We start from the raw sequence: 26,500 nt of genomic DNA on the forward strand, positions 1-26,500 counted from the left end.
TTAGAATTGCTGGAGCCATGTCAGACTCAAACCAGTTACAAGTGGTGTCCCACAAGGCTCAGTCCTGGGACCTCTCTTGTTCGGTATATATTTCTCGGAGGTACAGGCCAACACGGAAGGACTGTGGCTGACCAAGTTCGCAGATGACTGCAAACTGGGTGCCATAATCGACTCTCCAGCCGACACAAGCATCCTCCAAAAGGGCCTCATAGAAACAGACAACTGGTGCCAGAGCCATGGCCTCAAGCTAAATGTCATAAAGTGTATAGTCATCCCCTTTGGCAAAAACAAAGTGCCCACAAATTACCACATAGGTGGAAATCCATTAAGTACAGAAGAAGTAATTAGGGACCTGGGGACCCAAGTTGATAGCAATCTCTCATTTGACAACCACGTGGCCAAAGTGGTTAGAAAAACATTTTATATAGCCCACCTAATCATGAAGGGATTCACATCTAGATCAGGGGAGGTCATCGTGCCTCTTTACTTATCCCTCATCAGGCCCATAATTGAGTACAATGCCCCTTTTGGGGTGTACCTTACCAGACACCTGCAGCAACTGGAAAGACCCCAAAAGTACCTCACCAAGAGGATAAAAGGGCTCAAACAGATGCCATATGCTGCCCGGTTAAAGAAACTCCAGCTCTACTCAGTGGCATACCGCCTGTTCAGAGGAGATCTGTGCCTGACGTATAAAGCCATGTCCAACCCGGAATTAATGGACATGCTGCACCTCAGAAAATCCAAATCCCATCGAGCTACGCGCTCGAGACTTGAACCTCAGCACTGAAATAAATAGGACATGCTGGAGGGACAGATTCATAACCCAGAGGCTCCCTTCACTCTGGAATAAAATCCCAGTCCAGGTTAGGCAGAGTCCCTCATTGACTCTCTTCAAGAGGAATCTTGATGAGTGGATGGGAGATCGTAGGTTTACCCCGGGTATCACTTCTGTGTCACTGTTAGATAGAGGCATAGTATACTAACCTCGAAAAAGGGCATAGCAAAATAAATTTAAAATGGGTGACGAAAGCCAAACACTTTCTGGCTAGGCTTATAAATGCCCTAGGGCAGATAGCCTAGTATGAACCTATGAACCTATGAACCTATAAATACATAAAGTATTCCCATCAGTGCTGATGCAACATATTTAACTGAATTATCATCTCTCTCTTCCCAACTTCACTATGTAAACACAGATGAGCTGAGGATATTTTTCACAGCTGATGAAGCTATAATTAGATGCAAATAAGATATCATCAGAAGCCAGTATGTGGTAAGAATCACCCTTCACATTCACGATACGGTTGCCATGGTAATGCAAGTCAGCAGCACTCTTGCTTTGGTGAGATGTCTTGTATTCTTGCATGAAACATCAGGGAGCAGACATAAGGGGGTGTGTTTGGCATAATGGTTAAGGTCTTCACCTCATAGTAACAAGGTACAAGGTTTGAGTCTAACCATGGGTTACTGACTAGGCTTAAAATTACCCTTCAGCGCAGTAAACCTATATGATCTACATCAGGTTCTTCTCTTGCACAGTATGTACTCATAGTAAGGCAAGTTCTGAACATGCCAGGAGATTTTCTTCCCAAATCATAGCGCTATATCATTGCTTACCAAAATGACCCAGGACCCAACTGCACCCTGAAAGCAGTATATTTGTTCAGTAATGTCCTCTTGCAGCCATTACCTACAGCTCTCTCTTGTTAGCCATTTTTTAATTAGGTAAGCCTACTAATTACACATTTATTTTGAAGAGTTACCCAGAAGCACAGCCTAGTTATGTGAACTGCTCAGAGCCACACAGTAGCCAAATGAAAGGTATGGGAACCAAACCATGAGCTACAGGATGAAGCAAGTTACCAGCTCATACTCTCAGTCCTGTACACTAATCTGCCTACTATTCTCAACCATCAATCCTGCCTTGGTTATAGGTTTGCACATGAACGTACTTTGTACCACAGTACTGAACATCTTCAATTAGTTTTTTTAAAGTGATTCATTTTTATGATAGCTAATTGTATCATGATGATAATGAATGAAATACAGGTGGAAAAAATTGAAGGTAGTGGAGGTGGTGGGGAATATAGGAATCAAATAAATTGACCTATGTCTATACCTATATCTGTATCTACAGTATATCTGTATCTATATCTATATCTATATCTGGGTCTATTTCACATCACCTAAAACCCATTTGACTGACTTTTATTTCACCAAAAGCTTACAATGCTAAATTTCAAAAGACTAAACATTAAACCATAAACAAAAATACTCATAACACTAATAACTACTTCTTTCCAGACCATAAAAACGACTTATTTACGCTCTTAACAGAAACCGGACAACATAAAATGAAACTAAGTGGGGGGCTAAGCCTCCCACACCCTCCCTAACTATATATACTAACTCCAGGATTGCACTGCAGTGGGGAAAAGGGCATATACCTTTTACTTGCCTTACAGTACTCTACACACTGCCACTACTGTTGGGAACACACAAAACATCTACCATATTACTTTAGATACTTCCCATAAAAATGTAAAGAGACATACCCACATTTAGAAACACTAGAACACTACTTTCTACATGACTATCGGTATTCTGACAGCACTGTAAGTTACAGAATTTTTTTTATCACAAACAAGTCATATCATGTCTATCACTTAAAATTCATTGAAATGAGATTCAGTCAAATTAATTTTCAGTATTTTGAAAATTAGGTGATTTGGTCTCTGTGACATGAAAGTCAGTCAAATGGGTTTTAGGTGATGTGAAGTAGACTCCTGTAGCTATATTTGTATCTCTCTCTCTCTCTCTCTCTATATATATATATATATATATATATATATATTTATGGATCTAAGACTTTTGAACGAAAGTTCAAAAGTGCTTTCATCAAAAAAGCACTTTCATTAAAGTATGTCAAAAATAAAACACTAAATCTACTTGAATGCAGGGAGGCAAGCCCCCCTGCACCCCCATGTGGGGGGCTGCGCCCCCACCCCCTACATTAATATTCTCACTCTGAGGTTGCACTACAGTGAAGAAAAGGGAATTTTCCCATAGTACAACTGGAACAACAAGCATACTTAAGCGAAAGTGCTGCTTCGGTGAACAGCACTTTCACGCAAGTATGCTCGCCAAATTAGGATTCTGTGAAAGATGCAGTCGAGCATCTGTACGGATCCCAAATATATATATATATATATATATATATATATATATATATATATGTGTGAGTGTGTGTGTGTGTGTGTGTGTGTATATCTCACTTCAGCTCCACAATCCTCATTGATAATCTATTGTTTTTTTCATCCATCCCTTATATGTTTAGACTGACAACCAACCTAACCCAGAGACTTCCCATACTCTGGAAGAAAATTCCCATTCACGTCAAGCAGAGCACTTCACTGACCCTCTTTAAGAGAAATCATGACGAGTGGGTGGGAAATAGGAAGTTCACCCCGGGGATCACAAACTAAGTTTGGGTGGCATGATGCCAGGGAATCTTATTGGACTAGGCTTATATAGGCTCCATGTCCGTTAGCCTAGTACCCACCTATGAACCCTTCGTGTTTTGAGGCACACCAAACTGATCCCCCATTACTGCTCAGGGCTCTGATTTAATCACTTTTTTTTTACTCCTGATTCACTAATCACATTTCCTTTCCATGGCAAACAACTGAGTGCCCCTCTCTTCAGGAGAATATTGTCTTTGATTTCAAAAGTGACTAAGGCTGCAGCAATTATATTTTCTAGCCATCTGGACTGTATCCTTGTCTTGTTGACTTTTCTGCCACAAATTTTCTGCTGCAGTTAAACATGCGGCCACTCTCTGAACATAGTTGGTCTGTCTGTTTGTCTGCCTTTCTGTCTGTAGGTGTCTCCTAACTACCTCTGCCCTCACACCTAAAGATCCTTGAGCATTACAGTCTCATTTCTCTTCTGACCTCATCATATAGTTCACAGTATAAATATAAACCTAACATAGATCATTTAATTTATACTTTCTGGATCTCTTATTCATTTGTCACCCCAAAATGTACCATATAGTTAAACTTTACTCTTTTATCATTGATTCGTTTTATGTTGACATATATTTGATTGGCGAATCTTTGCAGTGGTTAGCTCTGAACTTCCCTGTACTACTGATTATACCCCCCCCCATATTAGTTCCTTGATCGAAACACTTTCACCTGATTGGTGCAGTGACCCACTTCTACTCCTAGAGGCTACAGACATTTATATTGAGCAGAAATCAATACTGGTAACCTAAATAATATGGAATCATTCTCGGTAGCATAATGTCTAATTAAGTCTTCAATTAGAAAAGTACTTACATTGCAGCAGGAGACTGAACTAACTTCTAACACTTGTTTCTAACCAATCAGCTGTTTTTATGTGCTTTTTTACTTTTTTCTCATATGATTTCTGTAATCTGCATAGAACACCACGGTCAAGAGCTGTTTACTTTCAACTAGTTGCAGACCTTAATAGCATAACAGCGTTTGCATTTAATAGTCACTTTGTTTTTATGTTTGTTTCAGTTTGTTATTATGTATTGCTTAGGGAATTGGCATGTTAATATTAATATACTTGATCTTGTAGCTGCATGTTACCTTGTGCCACTAACTGAAACTGGGAATAACTGAGGCATTCTTACAGCTTTGGAGTAAGTGGGTGGGGGTGTCGGGTCTGGGGGGTGATTTTATTATTTTACTTACATTCCCCATGGTTTTTACTCCAGTATATACTGATGTTCTTTGAAGGCCAAAATCATGCTTTTCAACCACATGCTGAAAACAGCATATAGCATCATTTGCAGTGTTCGTGACATTGGGAAGAGACACAAAGGCTGACCCTCACGTTCACCACTGCTCTCACATTTACCAATGTGAGAGCAGATATGCAGATGGTTATTTCATCTTCCTTTCAAGTGAAATCATAGATGCCCCGAGTCCTACTGCCATGGTTGGTGGTGGCTGAGAATCAACAATTTGCTCCCCAGGAAGGGCAGACACTCTCTCATTGCATTTCCTCACACTGGTTCAATGCCTCTGATTTTGGAATATGGTTGCATTACACTAAATGTTATTAGATGAATATCTTTGCAATGCCTGAACAAAAAAGAACAAAGAATGAGAACATTTTTTCTCTGAGGGAGAACCAGTCCCCCCAATCTCTCTGCAGGAAGGGGATGCAACTTCTTCTTTTACTTACTAAAGTAATCAGATCTATGATTACTACAGAGATCCTGGAGATAGTAATCAGATCAATGATTACTACAGAGATCCTGGAGATAGTAATCAGATCTATGATTACTACAGAGATCCTGGAGATAGTAATCATATCCATGATTACTACAGAGATCCTGGAGATAGTAATCAGATCTATGATTACTACAGAAATCCTGGAGATAGTAATCAGATCTATGAGTACTACAGAGATCCTGGAGATTCTATTTATTTTGGCAAGACAACTATTCCATTAGATGTTACATAACAGGATAGATGAACTGGATTTACACAGAGACATCAAACTCGTGGCTCCTTCTCCAATGTTTTCTAAATCATCTATTGCTGAGTGTTACCTGTATAACATTGAGCTTTGGCCGGCTAACATCTACCCAAAATCAGCTGGACGTATAAGTGAATTTAAGTACACTTTTATCTGCTCTTTTGCATATAGTATTGTATTTAATTAATTTATGTATGTTTTTCACTGAATATTAACTAGACTGAAGTTGTGGCTGTCTCTCTACAGAGTACTTTTTATAATTTCTATTAGCATTGATAGCAGTGGGGAGTAGTTTCAGCTCATCAGAAACATCCTGTCTTGCCTTATATAAGTGGTACATTTTGAGTTATCTCTGCTTAATATCAGAGCTTTGGCCGGCTAACATCTACCTGAAATCAGCTGGATGTATAAGTGAATTTAAGTACACTTTTATCTGCTCTTTTGCATATAGTATTTATTTATTGTATTTAATTTATTTATTTGTGTTTTTCACTGAATGTTAACTCAACTGAAGTTGTGGCTGTCTCTCTACAGTTAACTCCCCACTCACCCTCCCTGTTCTTGTTTTGGTATTAATGTTGGTGGCTTTGGAATTGCCCGCCCCTCTTGTAGATTTGTATTTGGATACTCCTTCTAGGCCCATCTCATTTGCTCACTCAACTGAGTGCAGTGAGATCATATTCTGATTTCAAGAACTCCTACTGTGTACAAAGAGAGCATTTGGGAAGGACAACCCCCTGTATCAGCTTAATCCTGCTCTGTTCCTTCCCTCAAAAAAAAAAAAAAAAAAAAATATATATATATATATATATATCTTATTCATCTGCTCTTACTGTAACTGCCTTAGTTGCTCTTCTGCGTGCTGTTATCTGTTCAGTCGCTCTTACTCTGCACTTATTACTGCTTGTTAGTACCCTTCTAATTTACTGCCTTCTGAACTTGTTTTTTAGTCATTTGTTAATTTAATTGCATTTATTTGAATTGTATTTGCCGTAGTGTTGCTACACGCTCGGGTGTGCTGGCCTGCACTACAATTTGAATTGTATTTACTGCTGTTTTAGCTGCTTTTCTGTAACAAAAAAAAATTCTAAGCTTGTTTCCTGCCTTTCCTGTAACTAGTCAAGTCCGGATACAGACTTGCTGTATCCAGGACTGTTGGTAAGCTTCTGAGCCCTCCAAGCCTTTCTGTGTTGGAGGGAAGCCTTCTAGTTTATCAGTGGGAGTGTTAAGCACTATGTAGCCTATCTACCACGGGAAGAGTGGGTTTTGGCCCTGAAATTGTAGTTCATTGGCCGTTTGAGCAGTTTTTCCATCTCTTTCTACTTTCTGGTTAAAAGCCTGTTTTGCGTTTGGTCCCTGCCTTTCCTATAACTAGTGTAATCCAGGTACAGATTTGCTGTATCCAGGACTGTTGGTAAGCTTCTGAGCCCCCCCCCCAAGCCCTTTTTTGTTGGAGAGAAGCCTTCTAGCTTATCAGTGGGAGTAGTAACTAGGTAACCTATCTACCACAGGAGGAGTGGTTTCTGGCCTAGAAATTATAGTTTATTGGCTGTTTGGGAAGCTTTTCCATCTCTTTCAGCCTTCTGATTTAAAAGCCTGTGTTTGCGCTTGTTTCCTGTCTTTCCTGGTACTAGTCTAGTCCAGGTACAGATTTGCGGTATCCAGGACTTTCTGTAAGCTTCTGAGCCCCCCAAGCCTTTCAGTGTTGGAGGGAAGCCTTCTAGCTTATCAGTGGGAGTGGTAAGCATCAGGTAGCCTATCTACCACAAGACGAGTGGTTCCTGGCCCAGAAATTGTAGCTATTGGCTGTTTGGGCAGTTTTTTTTCCATTTCTTTCAATGTTCTGGTTTAAAGGCAGCACTTGCGCTTGTTTCCCGCCTTTCCTGTAACTAGCCTAGTCCAGATACAGAGTTGCTGTATCCCGGACTGTTGGTAAGCTTCTGAGCCCCGCAAGCCTTTCTGTGTTGGAGGAAAGCCTTCTAGCTTATCAGTGGGAGTGGTAAGCACTAGGTAGCCTATCTACCATGAGAGGAGAGGTTATTGGCCCAGAAATTGTAGTTTATTGACCATTTGGACAGTTTGTCCGTCTCTTTCAACTTTCTGGTTTAAAAGACCACATCTGCGCTTATTTCCCATCTTTCCTGTAACTAACCTACTGGAAGCACTAGAAAGCCTTAAACTGATACAAGCCTTCTAGCTTAGGAGAGAGACTTTGGAGTGATTATGTATCAGTTTTCTGTACTTTCTTGCTGTACTTAACTGTTTTCCACCTAAACGCAGATTTTCCAGTGTTTATTGTGATTTAAAAGATTGTTTTTTTTCGCATATTGTACTTATTTGACTGCCTGCACTTTTAAAAAGTTATTTTTGTTTAAATAATTTGTTTAACTGTTGTAGGCTACACACTAAAGTGTGATAGCCTTTTCTGATCGTTTGTAGTTATTTAAAGCTGTTTTAAGTGTATTTTTTTTACTGTTTTACCTTATCTTTTCAAAAAAAAAAAATCCTTGTTTCCCACCTTTCTAAGCTAGTATAGTCCAGTTTTCAGGCTAGTGCTGAATTCAGGGCTGAGATACTAGTTTCTGAGTTGCCCATACTTTACTTGGATAGAAGGAAGTTTCTCTGTTCACCTGAGAGAGAGGGGAGCTTTGAGCAACCTATCTGTCCCTGGAGGAGTGGTTCCAGCCCAGACGTTAGTAGTTTATTGGTCATTTTGGGATAATTTCTATCTCTTTCATTTCCCTACTATAAAAACTGTGTTTGCATGGTTTTACGCACTGGGCAATGCCGGTTAGCTACGGTTAAATTATTCCTGGCTCCACTAAGTCTCCTCTTCAGTTTTTCCCTTGAAACTAGTCTAACTCTCAACCTAAGCTCTCAAAATGCATTTTACAGCCCAGCACTTGCTCAGACCTAATAGAAAGCACTTAATATACCCTGACACTGATTGCCCAGCAGGGCAAGGCTCTTTATTCACCCCTCACCAACCAAGCGACTAAGCAGCTCACCCTAATATTCAGGCATGACCAAAGGGCAACTTCAGGTGCACTCTCCAGTCCAGCTGGTGAATCTGGGTATCCTGAAGCAATGTTACAACAGCCTCATGTACACAGACAACCCTCTCCTCCTACCACAAAACACTAACATATGCGAGAGATGCAGTTATACAGCCAAACTGGAAACTAAGCTGTCTCCACCCAAGACTGGAACAGACAGTCAAGAGGAGAAGGTTAACACTTGCACCACAACTCCAGCTGCACACAGACCTACGAAAACAGCACTGGCAAAAAATACACATAAATACACAAAATCATACTCTGAGGCTCTAAATAAAAACCTGCAAAAGCATCCAAGACCTCCAAAGCAGACACCCAAATGACCTGCACTTCCTGTCACAAACCAGACAACACATAAAACACAAAATCAGTGTGCCGCACAATCACAGCCCTTAAGGCGAAATAACATACCTAACACACTAGTAATAGGTGACTCTATAGTCAGGCACACTGACGTCCCACTCACTAGGCTGGTCAAGCAGAAGGTTACTGTAAGCTGCCTGTTGGGAGCCAGAATCCACCACATAACACAAGCACTCAGGCACTCCAGAACACGTACAAATATGACTCTGTCATAGTTCATGTTGGTGTGAATGACTTGAGATGTACGTCCCTAGACTACATGAAAAGAGACATGGAAGAGCTCTCTGATCATGTAGCCCAGGATGGTATGAGCCTGACCCTGAGTAGCATCCTGCCCTCACCAAGAATAATACCTCAGTATAAAGAAAAAATGGTGTCATTCAAAGGGGATCCAGCATCTGTCAGCCATGGATGACATGCTCGACAAGCCGCATTGCTTCCAAGAGATGGCTTGCACCTGTCACCCCTAGGCTTTTGAATACTGGCCAAGGCTCTTGCTGCCCCCATAGTGCCTTTTTTAGGCAATGCTCAAAAGTCAAACCCACCTCTGTAAACAGCACAATTAACAAAAAAACTGAGGTTTATGCTACTCAATGACAGGAGTTTAAATCTCAAAATGCACGAGATCTAAGCACTCCTCAGTATGGAGAATGTCGACATCTGTGCAGTAACTGAAACCTGGTTCAAGGTTCCAGAGAGCACCCCAGCACTACCGGGCTACAACTCATACCACACGTTTCGGCCACAGAACACACACCAAAACACAAAAGGAGGGGGTGTATCCATATTCATCAAGGATACCTACACCTCCAGGTTAGTGGCGCAGCATGATACCTCTGAGATCATCCATGTGCAACTAACATTGGGCAAATCTGCAATGCAAATTGTGGCCTGCTACAGATCACCGTCCATGACCCAGGACCACCACTCCACCTTTCTGGAGATACTGGAAAACATGAAGGTCCTTCCAAACACCCTGATATTGGGCAATTTCAATTACCCTACCATTCACTGGGAAAACTACTCGAGTACAAATTCCCAAGCCCAGCGCTTCCTGGAATTCATCAACTCAAATGCCCTGGATCAGCTGGTAAACTCCCCTACCATATGTAAACATATTGGACCAGGTCATCACCAACTTGGGCGACAGGTGTTCCACACCGGAGTTCAACCCATCATTGTTTAGATCAGACCATAAACTAATCACTCTGGATGTCCACACCCCACCCCCACCCCCAACTAAGGAAACCACAGTAAAAAAGCAAACTTCACCTTACTTAAGACAGATGTGGTAAGTTTCACAGCCCCATGCTAAAGGATAATGCTGCCCAAGATGCAGAGCACCTACAAGGATACATGGATCAACCAAGACTCACTCGTCTAAGAGAAGGAAACCAGTTTGGTGGACCCCTGCAATAAACAGGCTATACAATAGAAGGAGGAAACTAGTTCAGAAAAAAAGCAAATCCCAAGAAGGAAAGACATCCCTGATCAGTATCAGTAAGAAACTGAGGTCCCTCATGAAATCACCCAAGGCTAACTTCGAAAGAAAAATAGCCAAGGATTCAAAAGATAACCACAAAGCCTTCTTTAGCTATGTTAAGAATCTAAGTGGCAACTCACAGAAATGCACTGAACTACTGCAAAATAGCACAAATTATACCGAACCTACTGATATTGCCAACATCCTGGCAGATAGATTCAGTGCAAACTTCACCCCCCTCTCACCTCCAAAAGGGCCCACAACAATACCGGAAAAGTGTAGTGAACCAAAAATCACAGACGCACAGGTGAAAACAGCCCTTTCAAAAGCCAAAAACTCAGCATCAATGGGACCAGATGGTGTCCCAGGCTGCTTCTTGCACGAACTACCGAATGAACTAACCCCCCATCTAAACACTCTGTTCAACCTCAGCGTCTATGCAGGCTACATGCCCATGGAATGGCGCACAGCAATAGTTATTCCTCTCCAGAAAGGAGGGGCCACAACTGACCCTGGTAACTATCACCCCATAAACCTCACTAGCTGGATCTGCAAGGCTATGGAGCGCATCATCATGGAACACATTAACAAAGAAATTGGGAACCTCCATACAATTGACCCGACCCAGTTCAGCTTTGTTAAAGGCAGATCATGCCTACTAAACCTGGTTGACTTCTTCGAGACAGTCACTAAGGCCATAGACGAGGGAAAGGTGGTTCACACAGCCTACCTTGACCACGCCAAGGCTTTCGACACCATTCCCCACTCAGGTATTACAGAAAAATTCACCAGCCTAAACATAAACCCCTACGTCATGAGATGGGTTGTCAACTAGCTTACAGACAGAACTCACATGGTAAGAATAGCGGGCTCCAGATCCAACTCTAAACCAGTCACAAGTGGTGTCCTGCAAAGCTCGGTCCTGGGACCCCTACTGTTTGTCATCTACTTCTCAGAAGTACAGGCAAACACAGGAGGACTATGGCTAACCAAGTTCGCCGATGACTGTACACTGGGAGCCATAATTGACTCGATGGCTGACACGGACATCCTCCAAAAGGGCCTTACTGAGACGGACACCTGGTGTCAAAGTCATGGCCTCAAGCTAAATGCCAAAAAATGCATAGTCATCCCGTTTGGGAAAAACAAAATACCCATGAATTACCACATAGGTGGCAGCCCCCTTAATACAGAAGAGGTAATAAGAGATCTGGGGACTCAGGTAGATAGTAATCTCTCCTTTGACAATCATATTGCCAAAGTAGTTAGGAAATGCTTCTGTGTGGCCCATCTAATTACTAAAGGGTTCGCATCTAGAAATAAAGAGGTTATAGTGCCCCTCTACTCGTCACTCATTAGACCCATCATAGAGTACAATGCCCCATTTGGGATGTACCTCACAAGACACTTCCAACAGCTGGACAGACCACAAAAGTACTTCACCAGGAGGATTACTGGTCTCAAACATGTCCTATGCAGCCCGACTGAAAAAACTCTGGCTGTACTCAGTGGCATATCGCTTACTCAGAGGTGATCTCTGCCTGACTTACAAAGCCATGTCCAACTCAGAATTGATGGACATGCTCCACCTAAACAAATCCAGGTCACAGCGAGCCACACACTCTAGTGAGATAAACCTCGCCACAACAATAAATAGAACATGCTGGAGGGATAGATTCCTGTCAAAGAGACTCCCCAACAAAATTCCAAATTACATCAGGCAGAGCCCCTCACTAACACTTTTCAAAAGAAACCTTGATGAGTGGATAGGTAACAGAAAATACACCCCTGGTATCACTTCATTGGCTCTGCTTGACAGAGGATCAGTTAATTAATCAATGGGGCGGCGAAAGCCAACACACTCTGGCTAGGCTTATAAATGCCCTTGGGCAGATTGCCTAATACCTACCTATAAACAGAAAAGAACACGAGTAGCTGACCTTCTGTACCAAACCTGGAATGTTTGTTGCAGTTCTCATCTTTTTATGAGTTCACAGTTGTTGACATATTTGTAATAGTGGCAATGATTGCCCCCTCTGCCAGGTCAGTGCTAGATGGCCAGCATGAAAAGTAACAAAAGAAACTCCTTGGATTGTTTAATAGATCCAAAATTCCTTTTCACAAAGATAATATCAAAAGCATTAAAAAAACACTAAAAGGTTCATTAAAGAGCTTGTGAACTAAGTTGGCCTCTGAAGCTAAAGATAATTATAAACCTTTCTTTTAGCTATGTTAGAAAACCAAAAAACAATGCCTTAAGTTGTTCAGAACTTACTTATAATGGGGTTTCCTATTCTGACTCAGCAGAAATTGCCAGTATCATTGTAATCAAATTTATTACCAATTTCATGCTGAAACATCAAGTAAAAGCCCCAAAATATCTGAATCCTTTACTCTCCAATTTATCTCTAAAGATCATTTACTGAAAGTGCTAATCATGACCAAAAAAGCTTCCTGCATGGGACCCCTTGGTTTCCCTTTCCCCTGTGTTTCCCTCTTTTATGTCTAAGGGCCACTCCCCTCACTTGACCATGCCTCCCCACAGGGAATGCCTCTTCCTTTGGGTTGGACATACCCATCCGTTCCTGTCCGCACCTCAGATAACTGCGCTGCTAATCAAATCTGGGTTATATGTGATGTAGTTAGGGCATTATCCTGCTATGCCATGGTGCATGCTAGAATCACAGAGCCTTAATATGGAAATGAACTACAGTCACAGGGGTTGCTAAAAATGCCACACTATGTACTGTACCAGGCTGTGGAAATCATGGTTGAGCTAGTGTTTAGGTCTGCCATCACAAACATTCATGTGTGCATGCTTACACATAGACTGTTCCAACCAAGTAAATCGATATAATCATACTCATATCATATACTCAGGTGGTTTAAATTATATATTACATCCTTTATGTGGTATAGATTGGCAGAAGAAATTTGTTCCTAAAATTAATCCAGATTGTGTTTCTTTAACTTTAATATACTAACTGTTAGCATTCAGAATAAAGCAAAATAGCAAAAACGTCTATATAGCAAGAAAAGCATCCACTAAATATACAACAAAATTGTTAAATAAGGTGATAACATTCACCTTAGAGAAATGAATATACCAGGACTGCATCAAAAATTACAATTGGAATGGAAAGCAGTAATTTCATTCTCTGACATTGTTAGTTATTAACAGACGATTGCAGTATCTAGTTATGTTACTTCAGTGGGCGCAAATGGAGTAACAAACAGATGAGCTATCGACTGAATGAGGGACACATAACTGCAGTGCTGCACTTAGCTTGGCTCACACATGCATTCCATAAAGTAACAGGAACTATTACCTGCTGCAGGAGTAGACTTGTGTTTACTTTCGGGATTTCCATCAAGAAGAGTGAAAAACGGGAACCTGATGCATTTGCCATTTTCTCTGTTGCATATTCCAGAAGGGCACATGCATGTTTCTCTGCAGTCCATCCCATACGTGCCAAATGGACAGTCTGAAAGAAAAATTAATGACATTATAGGTTTTATGTAATTATTTGCTTATTTATTTATTATACATTAGATGATTCTGGGCACAGTCCATTTTCAGAGGAGACCAGGAGAAGAAAGATCTGCAGAAACCCAATTACTAAAAGATATGTAACACATCAAAATAAAATGCACTTAGTCAATTTTCAGAAAGCAGCATGAACAGAAGCCCATAGATTCTCATATATAGCAGCATGACTTTTGAAACAAAGATGCAGGTGAATACAGGTGTTATGCAGATTATTATTGTCCCCCCCCCCAATGTCATCCTCACGACAATGCTACCCAGTGCCGCATGTCCATACTAAGTTTACCAGCAGTACTGCATCACCCCTGGACTTCCTCTGCTTATTTCTGCAATGGCTTCTTCCTGGAGGTCTCAGCTGTCAACATTCCTTGTTTTTGTGTTTATTCCCTACCCACTATTTACTCCCCCCTTAAAATTGTGTAGTGATGTGCAAGAGGTGGGCATACAATGGGGACATGCAGGATATCTCCCAACCTCCTCAGCAGCAGCTCAGCCTTGCCCACCACCCTACCCTTCTGAGCTATGCCCCCTTATGCAACATCCTCATCCCCATGAGGGGACATAACTGGAAACATCCACATAACCACTGATCCACTTGGATGGGCCCACTCATCCCCCCCTGCCATGCTATCAGATGCCTGAGCTACTAATCAAACCCGGGACTGCCACACCATCAGATGCCTGAGCTACTAAACAAACCCGGTATGTCATGTCATCAAATGCCTGAGCTACTAATCAAACCAGGGTTTGTCACACCACCAGATGTCTGAGCTAGTAATCAAACCTGGGTCTGCCACAACATCAGATGCCTGAGCTACTAATCAGACCCGGGTCTGCCACACAGTCAGATGCCTGTGGTAGTGATCAATCCCAGGTCTTCCACAACATTAGATACCTGAGCTACTAATCAAACCCAGGTCTGCCACACCATCAGATGCCTAAGCTGTTAATCAAACCCAGGTCTGCCATACAATCAAATGCCTGAGCTAATAATCATACCCAGATCTGTCACACAATCAGATGCCTGAGCTACTAACCAAACCCAGGTCTGCCACACCATCAGATGCCTGAGCTACTAATCAAATCCAGGTCTGCCACACCATAAGATGCCCGAACTACTAATCAAACCCAGGTCTGCCACACAATCAGATGCCTGAGCTACTAATCAATCCAAGGTGTGCCACAACATCAGATGCATGAGTTACTAATCAAACCCAGGTCTGCCAAACTATCAGATGTCTGAGCTACTAATCATACCCAGGTCTGCCACACCATCAGATACCTGAGCTACTAATCAAACTCAGGTCTGCCACATCATCAGATGGCCAAGCTACTAATCAAAGCCAGGTTTGCCACAGAATCAGATGTCTGAGCTACTAATCAAACCCGAATCTGCCACACAATCAGATGTCTGAGCTACTAATCAAACCCAGGTCTGCCACACCATCAGATGCTTGAGCTACTAATCATACATGGGTCTGCCACACAATCAGATGCCTGAACTGACAATTAAACCTGGGTCGACTGGGCTGTGGTTAGGGTTTTATCACTCTATACAACTGGTGCAGCTTTTGCTATGAAAATTATTAATAAGTATAATAATGCACATATCTTTTTAAATTGAATTAATTAATGATGATGTCACGATTGTTTAGTATATACATGGAGTTAATTGGTGCTTTTGTTTTATTTCTGAAGAAGTCTCTATTGGAGATGAAAGCGCTAAAATGGAAATGGATTATTAAAGTGTTTGCATTTTTTTCGTATTGTGTTTTTCGTCAGTACAAATTTTTACTACACTAGTGGTTCCGTACAAGATTTCGGCTATATTTTTGTTTTAGTACTCAGTTTTTGGTTTTTGGTTACGTTATAATAATGCACATAGCAGATCTGTGCATTGCTAAAGGTAAAGTATTTCATAGGGATATCATAAATAAATATCATGAAACTGGGGCAGTATTTACAAATATGCCATCTAAGCAAACAAAAATTACCTGTGATACAAATCCACAGGCATTCAAAAAGTTTTTCACAACTGATACTAGAACCTAATACACAGTTAGAATAATATAAATATTACAAAATAATACGTAAAAACATGGAATAAAGTCTGATTTCATAGTAGAACTTGCCTTATTTTGCAGGACTACAAAGTGTATTAATAAACTTATAACCATGAGCAGTACAGACTGCAAGATTAAAAACAAAAAGAGACAGGAGGAGGAGAAGAGAAAACAAATATAAACAAAAGAAGAAAGAGAAGAGTGTAGGGGCCAAAGAAACAATTTAAAGAGCAGTCACTAAATGGGGAGGCTACGACGACAAATGAAGCAATGAAAAGAACTAAGTGAAAAAGTTAAGGAAACTAAAGAAAAAGCCACTTAAGTTTAAATAAAAGATAGAGTGGCAAGGATGTCTCATGCAAGAAAACAGCCATGATGATTATAAGAATGATGGGTAACCAGATAACCGGAATAAATTTGAGCTGACATGGAGAAACATCAGTGGCAGTAACTGCACACACACACACACACACACACACACACACACACACACACACACACACACACACACACACACACACACACACACTGTGCCAAATCACAGTTACAGAGATACACTTCCACTATGTTTCTCAAATGGGGCGGTCAACCTCTCCAGAGAGGCCGGGACCTATTTCACTGGAAGCAGCTGCCAGTCTGAAAATGTTTTCCACTCAAAATCTTAAATAATCTGGTACTCTTTTTTTATTTTTGATCAATCTAATTTCAAAAAGCTTATAACTAATGTGCATATTTGACAAAACTCTGTAGTAAATAATTTTATTCTAAACTAATGTGTGACTATCTCCAATGTGCATGAGTGTGAGTGTGCATAAATGCATGGCGACATGAGGTAGATCTAATTCTATAAAATACATAACATGCTTTAAGTTTGAGGAGGCCCAAAGTACTTTTCTGATATTGGGTTTGTCTCAAGGACTTTTCTATGATTTGAAGATGGCTGTTTGTGATAGAGTCTGAGACCCTATGCAGTAGCAAGAGAGAGAGAGAAAGAGTAAAGTGTGAGCTTCTGGGGGCACAGCTATGTCACCCTGACAGGCAAATGCATAAAGGCTGTACACATTGTTAGATTATCGATCTATCATAAATATAGTACTGGCACTACTGTTTACTGAGAATTCAAATTTTTTGAAATTTGGACAACCAACTGCATGTTTAGCTAGTGAATTTAAGATATCCTTGTTTTTAATAGCTAAATTGTGTTTGTATATTCTATGCTTCAAACTTCGCTTAGTTTTTCCTATGTAAAAATGTTCACATGATGCACAACATGCAATATAAACCAAATATTCAGAATTACAGTTGTAATATACTTTAGGCCATATTGTGTAATTTAAACAATGTATAGATACAAAGGAACTATTGCTTATAAATCTGCATTGTTTGCAGTTTTGACATGCAAATGTTCCTTTATTACTAACAATTCTACTGCTGACTTGATGTACTTTGTTGTCTGTTTCTAGCATACATTTTATATTAACCACCCTTTTGTAAGTAAACTTAGGTACTAATCCTAGAAAAAAAAAAAAATTTTAAAAATTAAAAAAAAAATTTGAATTCTAAGTAATTGAAAAAGTAAACGAAGTGCCTTTTGGAGGGGATTTGAACAACATCTTGGAATGCAAAGAAACATTATGGCAGCTTTGTTTAGCTGCAGATAAGTTATCTGGTTTAAATGAGTCCATTAATTTGAAATGTTTTTTGTCTAATAGATAAATATGCTAATATATTTTAGTTAAATATTCTATAAATTTTTATAGAATATAGTATGATTTATGCATATGCACTTTATGTCCATGATTCACATTTTCATTTTTAAGGAATAGTAATTTTGTGTTATAATATAAGAATATATGTATATATTTATACACATATACTTTTTGAAAAAAATTATATTAATTTTTTAGGTAAAGATGTTTTATAATAATATATAGCATATATAATAACAATGTGCATTTTACTTATATATTTTTATGGATAGAAATTCATTTTACAATAAGAACTAAGTTTATTGTGATGTCATTTCCCTTTTTGCTTGTATTTAAGGGAACTTGGGTGGGTGTGCCTGTTTTTTCTGAAGAAGTTCACAATTAAATTAAGTGGATGAAAGCGCTAAATACCTGTGGTTGAGTGCATTTTGTGTTGCCTGGATTTGCTTCTGAGTTTTTTTGTTTTTTACGTTTTTGAGTTTCCAGTTCGTGTATACATAACAGCAGAGGTTGTACTGTGGTAGGGAAGCAATCCATGTTGAATAATCGATAAAAGTTTGTTAGTGAGTAAGAAGTCCATAAATTGTGTGTGCATATATCTCTCGGGATCTTGGCTAAGGGTGATAGAACAGCAATTGGCCAATAATTAGACAGTTCTGTTGAGTTTCCACCTTTGTGTAAAGGAATTATATGTGGAATTTTCCAAATAGTAGGGACTTGGTGTTCGGATATGGTTCTATTATTAAGGATGGATACAGGGTAGGCTGTTGCATCAGCAGCAATTCTAAGGTAGTCTGCTGGAAGTTTATCAGCTGCAAAGGTAGCGGACTGTAGTTTTTTAAGCAATTTTTTTATAACGTCAGTTGAGACAGGTTGTAGGGAGAAGGTGTTGTTATTATTACGTGATATAGGAAGAGCTGGAGTGGGGTGGACCTGAAATTGTTAGAAAGAGCTAAAATTGTTTTGGCTAAGTATTTATTAAATTGGGAGACTATGTTATCTGTATTGTTAGGAGTAGAGGGGAGGGTGTGCTGGCATTACCTGGTGACAGTATTTTGTTTGTGACTGTTCAGAAATTTTGTGGATTATTTTGGTATTTTCATTGGATATTATGATAGTAGTTTCCTTTGTCCTGTTTGACTAGTCTCCTTGCTTTATTTTTAAGCTCACAGTATGCCTGTTTAGCACCTTGAGATCTAATTTTGTGCCATTGATCCCAGGCTTTGTCTCTCATTTTTAGTAGAGATATGGTTTCTTTGCTTAGCCATGGGGCAAAGTTAGCTTTTAGTCATGTAGTTCTGAGAAGAGCTTGTATGATCAAGATGTCTAGGAAGGTGGAGTTGAAATATTTAATAGCATCCTCTAAGGGTAGGTGCTTAAGTGGTGCCCAATTGGAAAGTCTGAGGGTGGATATGACGTGCTGAAAGTCAAAGTTTGTTTTGTTTCTTAATCGATGACAAGTAGTCTATTTTGCTGGACTTTTTCAATGCCTGATCAGAAAGGAAGGGAGATGGTCACTAAGGCTGTCTGGGAGACAGCCAGAGTCTGATGAGAGAGCTAGTCTCTTTGTTAAAATCCAGTCAAGGATGGAGTGCCTATTTGGTGACTTGTCAATCCTAGTGGATGCTTGAATGAGCGGGTTAGCCTTGGAAGTTGATGTGATTAGTGGGGTTTGGGGAGTTGCAAGTTTACCAATCTAAATTGAAATCACCCATGATTATTGTTTCCTGGGGCATCAGAGGACCAGAGAAGTACATTTTCTACTGTTGAGAGGTTGTTTCCAGGGAGGGGGTTATAATGTAGCTTCCTAGTATATTTATTTATTTTATTCATTTTGTCATTTGTTTACCGGGAAAGTCCAACTGGGCCACAAAGAGCCCATTTTTAGTGGACGCCCGGAGGGAAAAGCTCCAACAGAGATACAATGAGCAAACAGTAGCACATGTTATTCAAGTGGTTATAAACATACACAATTAACAGTAACTAATGCAATTCAATATAACAGTAGCATAACTATAAAAAATACGTACAATATAAAATGGTTACAGTAAAATTTCTAATTAAAGTCTATGCTATTCACAACATTTAGTATTAGGGTAGGTATTGTACTAGGAATGTAAATGAGTCCATATTGTTGATTTTAGAAAAGAAGGGAGGGTGAATAGGAGCAGAGGAGGAGACAGGTAGAATAAGGGAATATAATATAATATAATATAATATAATATAATATAAATATATTTGCAAATTTATTTGAATTGATCTTTAATCTTGTAATAATCATTTCTACATTATCAACAATGGCGGCTTTATTTTCTATGCTTTCCACAGTGAGGTTGTTTTTAAATAAAATGGCTATTCTACCACCCCTTGTGCCCTTTCTGTCTGTTCAAAGAATATTATATCCAGGTGAAAGAATTTCATTATTGCTAATATCACGTTGTATCCAGGTTTCAGTTATTAGAACAATATCTGGTGAATATATAGATAGAGTGGCACGCAGTTCATGGTTTTTGTTAGCAATACTTCTGATATTGATGTTTAATAGTAAGAGATCATCTGACATCGATGGTTTGATAAACTCTTTGGATAGTTGATTGGTTTGGGAGGAATGCTGTTCTGGTAAGTTTTTGGTCTGGGGTTTGGGTGAATGTTTCTGCGGAGAGTTAGTTTAGATGCTATATTTATTAATGTTTTTAGGATTTTAACTATATATCTGTTGTATTTCAGCAAGATTTGAGGGGAGCTGTGGTAAGATAGTAGTGTATAAGGGGTTAGTAGGATGGGTGTTGTGTGATATATTAAGGGGATATGAAAATGCTTTGATATCTATCTTTTTGTGAAAAGATGAAAGGAGTAGTGTGGGTGTATATTAAATCTTTAAGACTGATGTGGTAAGGGGTAAAATATGTAGCTATTGAGAAGATTATTAGAGCAGCAGTATCTAGGGATAGCAGTTTTCTAGTAGTGGTAAGAAGTAGATAAAATATACTTTTTTCTTATTTATTTTATGGCTTTGGTAACCCAGCCACTGGGGATGCACAAGCCAGTGCATTTCTTTGTGCCAGTCCCAAGCCCCGATAAATGGAGAGGATTGCATCAGGAAGGGCATCCGGTGTAAAACTTCGCCAAATCATTTCATGCAGACACCAGTAAATATTTCCATACCGGATCGGTCGAGGTCCGGGGTCCGGGTTAACAATGACTGCCACCAGTACTGTTAGCCAACAGGGTGCTGGCAGAAATTGGGCTACTGTTGGCCGAAGGAGGAGAAGAGGTGGAAGGCATGGTCAAAGGCAGGAAGAGAGGAAAAAGGCTAGGACTGTGGTAGTGAGGGTCAGAACTTTGAATGTTGGCAGTATGACTGGTATAGGGAGAGAGCTAGCTGATATGATGGACAGAAGAAAGGTTGGTATATTGTGTGTGCAAGAGACCAGATGGAAGGGGAGTAAGGCTAGGTGTATCGGAGGTGGGTTTAAATTGTTTTATCATGGTGTTGATGGGAGGAGAAATGGCACAGGAGTTATTCTGAAGGAACAGTATGCTAAGAGTGTTTTGGAGGTGAAAAGAGTGTCGGATAGAGTGATGTTTATGAAGGTGGAAATTGATGGTGTAATGATGAATGTTGTTAGTGCATATGCGCCACAAGTTGGGTGTGCAATGGATGAGAAAGAAGAATTTTGGAGTGAATTGGATGAAGTGGTGATGACTGTACCCAAGGGCGATAGAGTGGTGATTGGAGCAGATTTCAATGGGCATGTTGGTGAAGGGAGCAGAGGGGATGAGGAAGTGATGGTTAGGTATGGTGTTAAACAAAGTAATGCAGAAGGTCAGATGGTAATGGATTTTGTGAAAAGGATGGACATGGCTGTGGTGAATACATATTTTAACAAGAGGGAGGAGCATAGGGTGACATACAAGAGTGGAAGAAGATGCACACAGGTGGATTATATCTTATGTAGGAGGGCCAGTTTGAAGGAGATTGGAGACTGTAAAGTGGTGACCGGAGAAAGTGTAGTTAGGCAGCATAGGATGGCGGTTTGTAGGATGATGTTGGTGATCAAGAAGAGGAGGAGGAGTGTGAGGGCAGCACCAAGGTACAAATGGTGGAAATTGAAAAAGGGTAATTGTGAGGTGGAGTTCAGGGATGAGTTAAGACAGACACTGGGTGGCAGTGAAGAGTTACCAAATAGCTAGGTAACTACAGCAGAGCTAGTAAGAAAGATGGGTAGAAAGGTGCTTGGTATCACATCTGGACAGAGGAAGGACGACAAGGAGACATGGTGGTGAAATGAGGAAGTACAGGAGAGTATACAGACAAAGAGGTTGGCAAACAAGAAGTGGGATTGTCAGAGAGATGAAGAAAGTAGACAGGAGTATAAGGAGATGAGGTGCATGGCAAAGAGAGAGGTGGCGAAGGCTAAGGATAAGGCATATGAAGAGTTGTATGAAAGGTTGGACACTAAGGAGGGAGAAAAGGACCTGTACTGATTGGCTAGACAGAGGGAGCGAGCTAGGAAAGATGTGCAGCAGGTAAAGGTGATCAAGGATAATGAGGGAAACATACTCACAAGCAAGGAGAGTGTGTTGAGGAGATGGAAAGAGTACTTTGAGGGGTAGATGGATGAAGAGAATGAGAGGGAGAGAAGGTTGGCTGATGTAGGGATAGTGAATCATTAAGTACAATGGATTAGCAAGGAGGAAGTAAGGATAGCTATGAAGAGAATGAAGAATGGAAAGGCTGTTGGCCCAGATGACATACCTGTGGAAGCATGGAGGTGTTTAGGTGAAATGGCAGTGGAGTTTTTAACCAGATTGTTTAATGAAATCTTGGAAAGTGCGAGGATGCCTGAGGAATGGAGAAAAAGTGTTTTGGTACCAAAAATAAGAATAAGGGTGATGTGCAGAGCTGTAGTAACTACAGAGGGATTAAATTGATCAGTCACAGCATGAAGTTATGGGAAAGAGTAGTGGAAGCTAGGTTAAGAAGGGACATGATGATTAGTGATCAGCAGTACGGTTTCATGCCAGGAAATAGCACTACAGATGTGATGTTTGCTCTGAGAGTGTTGATTGAGAAGTACCGAGAATGTCAGAAGGAGTTGCATTGTGTTTTTGTAGACTTAGAGAAAGCATTTGACAGGGTACCTAGAGAGGAGTTGTGGTATTGTATGAGGAAGTCTGGAGTGTCAGAGAAGCATGTAAGAGTGGTACAGGATATGCACAAGGGTAGTGTGACAACAGTGAGGTCTGCGGTGGGAGTGATGGATGCGTTTAAGGTGAAGGTGGGGTTACATCAAGGATCAGCTCTGAGCCCTTTCTTATTTGCAATGGTGATGGACAGGTTGACAGACAAAATCAGACAGGAGTCCCCGTGGACTACGATGTTTTCAGATGACATTGTGATCTGTAGTGAGAGTAGGGAACAGGTGGAGGAGACCCTGGAGAGATGGAGATATGCTATAGAGAGAAGAGGAATGAAGGTCAGCAGGACTAAGACAGAATATATGTGTGTGAATGAGAGGGAGGATACAGGAATGGTGAGGATGCAAGGAGTAGAGGTGGTGAGGGTGGATGAATTTAAATACTTGGGGTCAATAGTTCAGAGTAATGGTGAGTGTGGAAGAGAGGTGAAGAAGAAAGTACAGGCAGGATGGAGTGGGTGGAGAAGAGTGTCAGGAATGATTTATGACAGACGAGTACCTGTAAGAGTGAAAGGGAAGGTCTACAAGAGGGTAGTGAGACCAGCTATGTTATATGGGTTGGAGACAGTGGCATTGACAAAAAAAGACAGGAGTTTGAGCTGGATGTGGCAGAGTTAAAGATGTTAAGATTTGCACTGGGTGTGACGAGGGTGGACAGGATTAGGAATAAGTATATTAGAGGGTCAGCCCAGGTTGGAAGGTTTGGAGACAAAGCCAGAGAGGCAAGATTATGTTGGTTTGGACATGTGCTGAGGAGGGATGCTGAGTATATTGGGAAAAAGATGCTAAGGATGAAGCTACCAGGTAACAGGAAACGAGGAAGGCCTAAGATAAGGTTTATGGATGTGGTGAGAGAGGACATGCAGGTGGTTGGTGTGACAGAGCAAGATGCAGAGGACAGGAAGAAATGAAAATGGGTGATCCGCTGTGGCGACCCCTAATGGAACAGCCGAAAGAAGATGATGATGATGATGATGATTTTATGGTTTTGGTATGGTCTTTAAAATAAATAGGTACTGTTTAGCTGTTTCATTGGCTTTGTTATGTGCTCAGATTGGGCAGGGTAAATTAATTAAGGAGTGCAGTATTTTAAATCAGTTGCAGTGTTTGATTGGAAATGGGAGTCGTGTGAGTGGTCAATGTAAAATAAATATAGGCGGGTGGGAAATGGGGGTAGGGTAGGGAAGCAGAGTGAGTCCGAGTGCAGTGAAAGTGAATGGACTGGGTTCATCTAGATGGCAGCAGACAGCAGAAAAGCAATTAGTGAATATGTACGTTTTAGAAGGTTATAGCAGGACACTACTGTAGCAGAGGAACGGAGAAGATGTCTGCAACAGATGTAAAGGGAGGGGATGTAATGATGTATGGTGACAAGGTAGTTAATAGCCATGGAACTAATTATGGCTCTGGTAGGTAGGAACTGCAGATGGGTAGGAGACACTGATTTCACAGAGATGGAGCACAGTCAGAACAATGCAGACATATGGAATAGAAAGACAGTATTAAGTGGGAAGGTGGTGAATGCAAGTACAGAGGAGATAAGTACTGTATGGGACTGACAGCAAGAACCAGGAGAGAATATAAGAGTATATGAGGTAAAGGGGTAGACTAATTATTTGGAGTCAGTAGTATACAGATGGGGAATGGGTAGAGCAGGGGTATGGTTTGGTTGTGTGTGAGCAATCTAACACTTATAGGTATTTGCAGGAATATGTTAGGACACAACATGCATAAAGTGGATGACTTGTCATAGAACCAGTGGGTCTGGTTTGGAAGGGTGTATTTGAGCTTTGGCTGATGTTGGAATCCAGTTGTTCATCACTGTTGCAGTTGGCCAGGTGTGTTTAACTTAGGAAACAGGGAGAAACGGAGATGACATTAGATGGAGGAGACCATCATGAATGTGAGCTTTGCAGGAATATATATATATATATAGAGAGACAGGAATAGGGATAGAGTGGAGGTGACTGTGTGAGGAGAGAGAAGTTATAGCTATGTGTTATCGAGAGAGCTTCCTATTCTTAGAAGGAAAGGAGATAGGGATGTAGGGATTAGACAGAATAGATGGTAGTTGTAAGGAAGTGGATGAAGTAGTTAAATGGAGAAGTGGAGCAAAACCAATAGTTTAGCAACTGAACAAAACAAAACATCAAATATAGCAATACAATAACTTGTAATGCTGATACACCAATTGTGTGAGTAAAGCTTAGTAGTAGTTGAACATTAATATCATCTATGACTTAGTCAAGTGAGTAAACCTCTAAGAGAAAAAAAAAAACAAATGAAGTAGTAGGACAGTAAAATCAGCAATGACTTAGAGAAGCATGTACAATTCCTGTGTAATTAAAAGATGCTGCTAGCTAGGAGTGTAGGTGATATTCCTTCTAACCATACTGAGAGTGCAAACACTGTTTCATCTAAGTATGCCATAATACAAACATATATTAGCACCATAAAACTAAAATGCAAGCCTATAGTGGCGAGAAATATGCTTGCATGTGAGTTAGAGATAAATACAGGTGCAGCTGATAAGCTAAAAACCCATACATGTAGGTATAATAAGTACAGTAGCACTGAAGGATGCATATCTGTGATCTGTGCACCCCTGTTCTACTTACAGAGCACACTGTGCACTCTTTCTGCAGAAGGTTCACTGGTTTGTCCTTTTTTACCCCAGCATATATGTGTATCATCAACAGCACGTTGTCTGTTCCTGTAGACCAAGTCTATGTAACAAAACTAGTTGAGGAAGAACAGATAGATTATAATGTTAGAAAAGTGTAATCCTATAGTCCTAGGTTTGAATCCATGAGTCATTGCTTGCATATTGAGTAGTAACTTTGAGTAGAGTAGTCTGTGACAATGTTTTGTGATTTTCCTCCACAAGGGATACTTGCAACTCCTTCAACTCATTTGCAGTTTAATACTCTACAATAAGCTTCACTGATCTGTTTCCTGGGTCCATCCAGCACTGTTTTCATTTCTCAGTAGATAACATGCACCACTCTGTGTTAGGTTTATTCAATTAGGTTTCATTGAAATGAGACTCAGTCAAATAAACCATAAGTCAGTGAATGGGCAATGAGTGAAAGTTTGTTTTATATATATATATATATATATATATATATATATATATATATATATATATATATGGGTCTCCTTCTAATGACCGAAACGCCGATTCGCCGACAGGGAAATAACCGACACGAAACGACCGACAACGCAGTTGACCGACACGCTCGAATCCCGACAGACGGAAGACCGACAAGGGGAATGTGTAAGCGACCTGGTAAGTATGCGATAGTGAGGGATTTAGGAGTAGGGAGCGGACAGGTAAGTGTGCAATACTCAGGGATGTAGGGTTAGGGTGTGTGATAGGTGAGTGTGCGGTAGTGTCGGAGTTTGGGGTTCGGGGTGTGTAAGTGAGTTAGGGTTAGGGTGCAGGTAGGGAGAGTGTGCGGTAGTGTCGGAGCTTGGGGTTCGGGGTGTGTAAGTGAGTTAGGGTTAGGGTGCAGGTAGGGAGAGTGTGCGTAGTGCCGGAGCTTGGGGTTCAGG

At 40.5% G+C, this 26,500-nt stretch overlaps 1 protein-coding gene across 1 annotated transcript in view; it reads right to left on the reverse strand.

Annotated features, from left to right (window-relative positions):
* The window catches only part of ESM1 (endothelial cell specific molecule 1), a 130,937-nt gene that overhangs the window by 3,110 nt on the left and 101,327 nt on the right, over positions 1–26,500 (reverse strand). Inside the window, exon 2 of the mRNA XM_044073405.1 lies at positions 13,755–13,910. Within this exon, the coding sequence (XP_043929340.1) occupies positions 13,755–13,910 (156 nt within the window). The remainder of the gene's footprint in view (positions 1–13,754; positions 13,911–26,500) is intronic.

Source organism: Protopterus annectens, chromosome 5.part1, assembly GCF_019279795.1.
Source record: "Protopterus annectens isolate FY-2018-M chromosome 5.part1, PAN1.0, whole genome shotgun sequence".
Taxonomy (NCBI): domain Eukaryota; kingdom Metazoa; phylum Chordata; order Ceratodontiformes; family Protopteridae; genus Protopterus; species Protopterus annectens.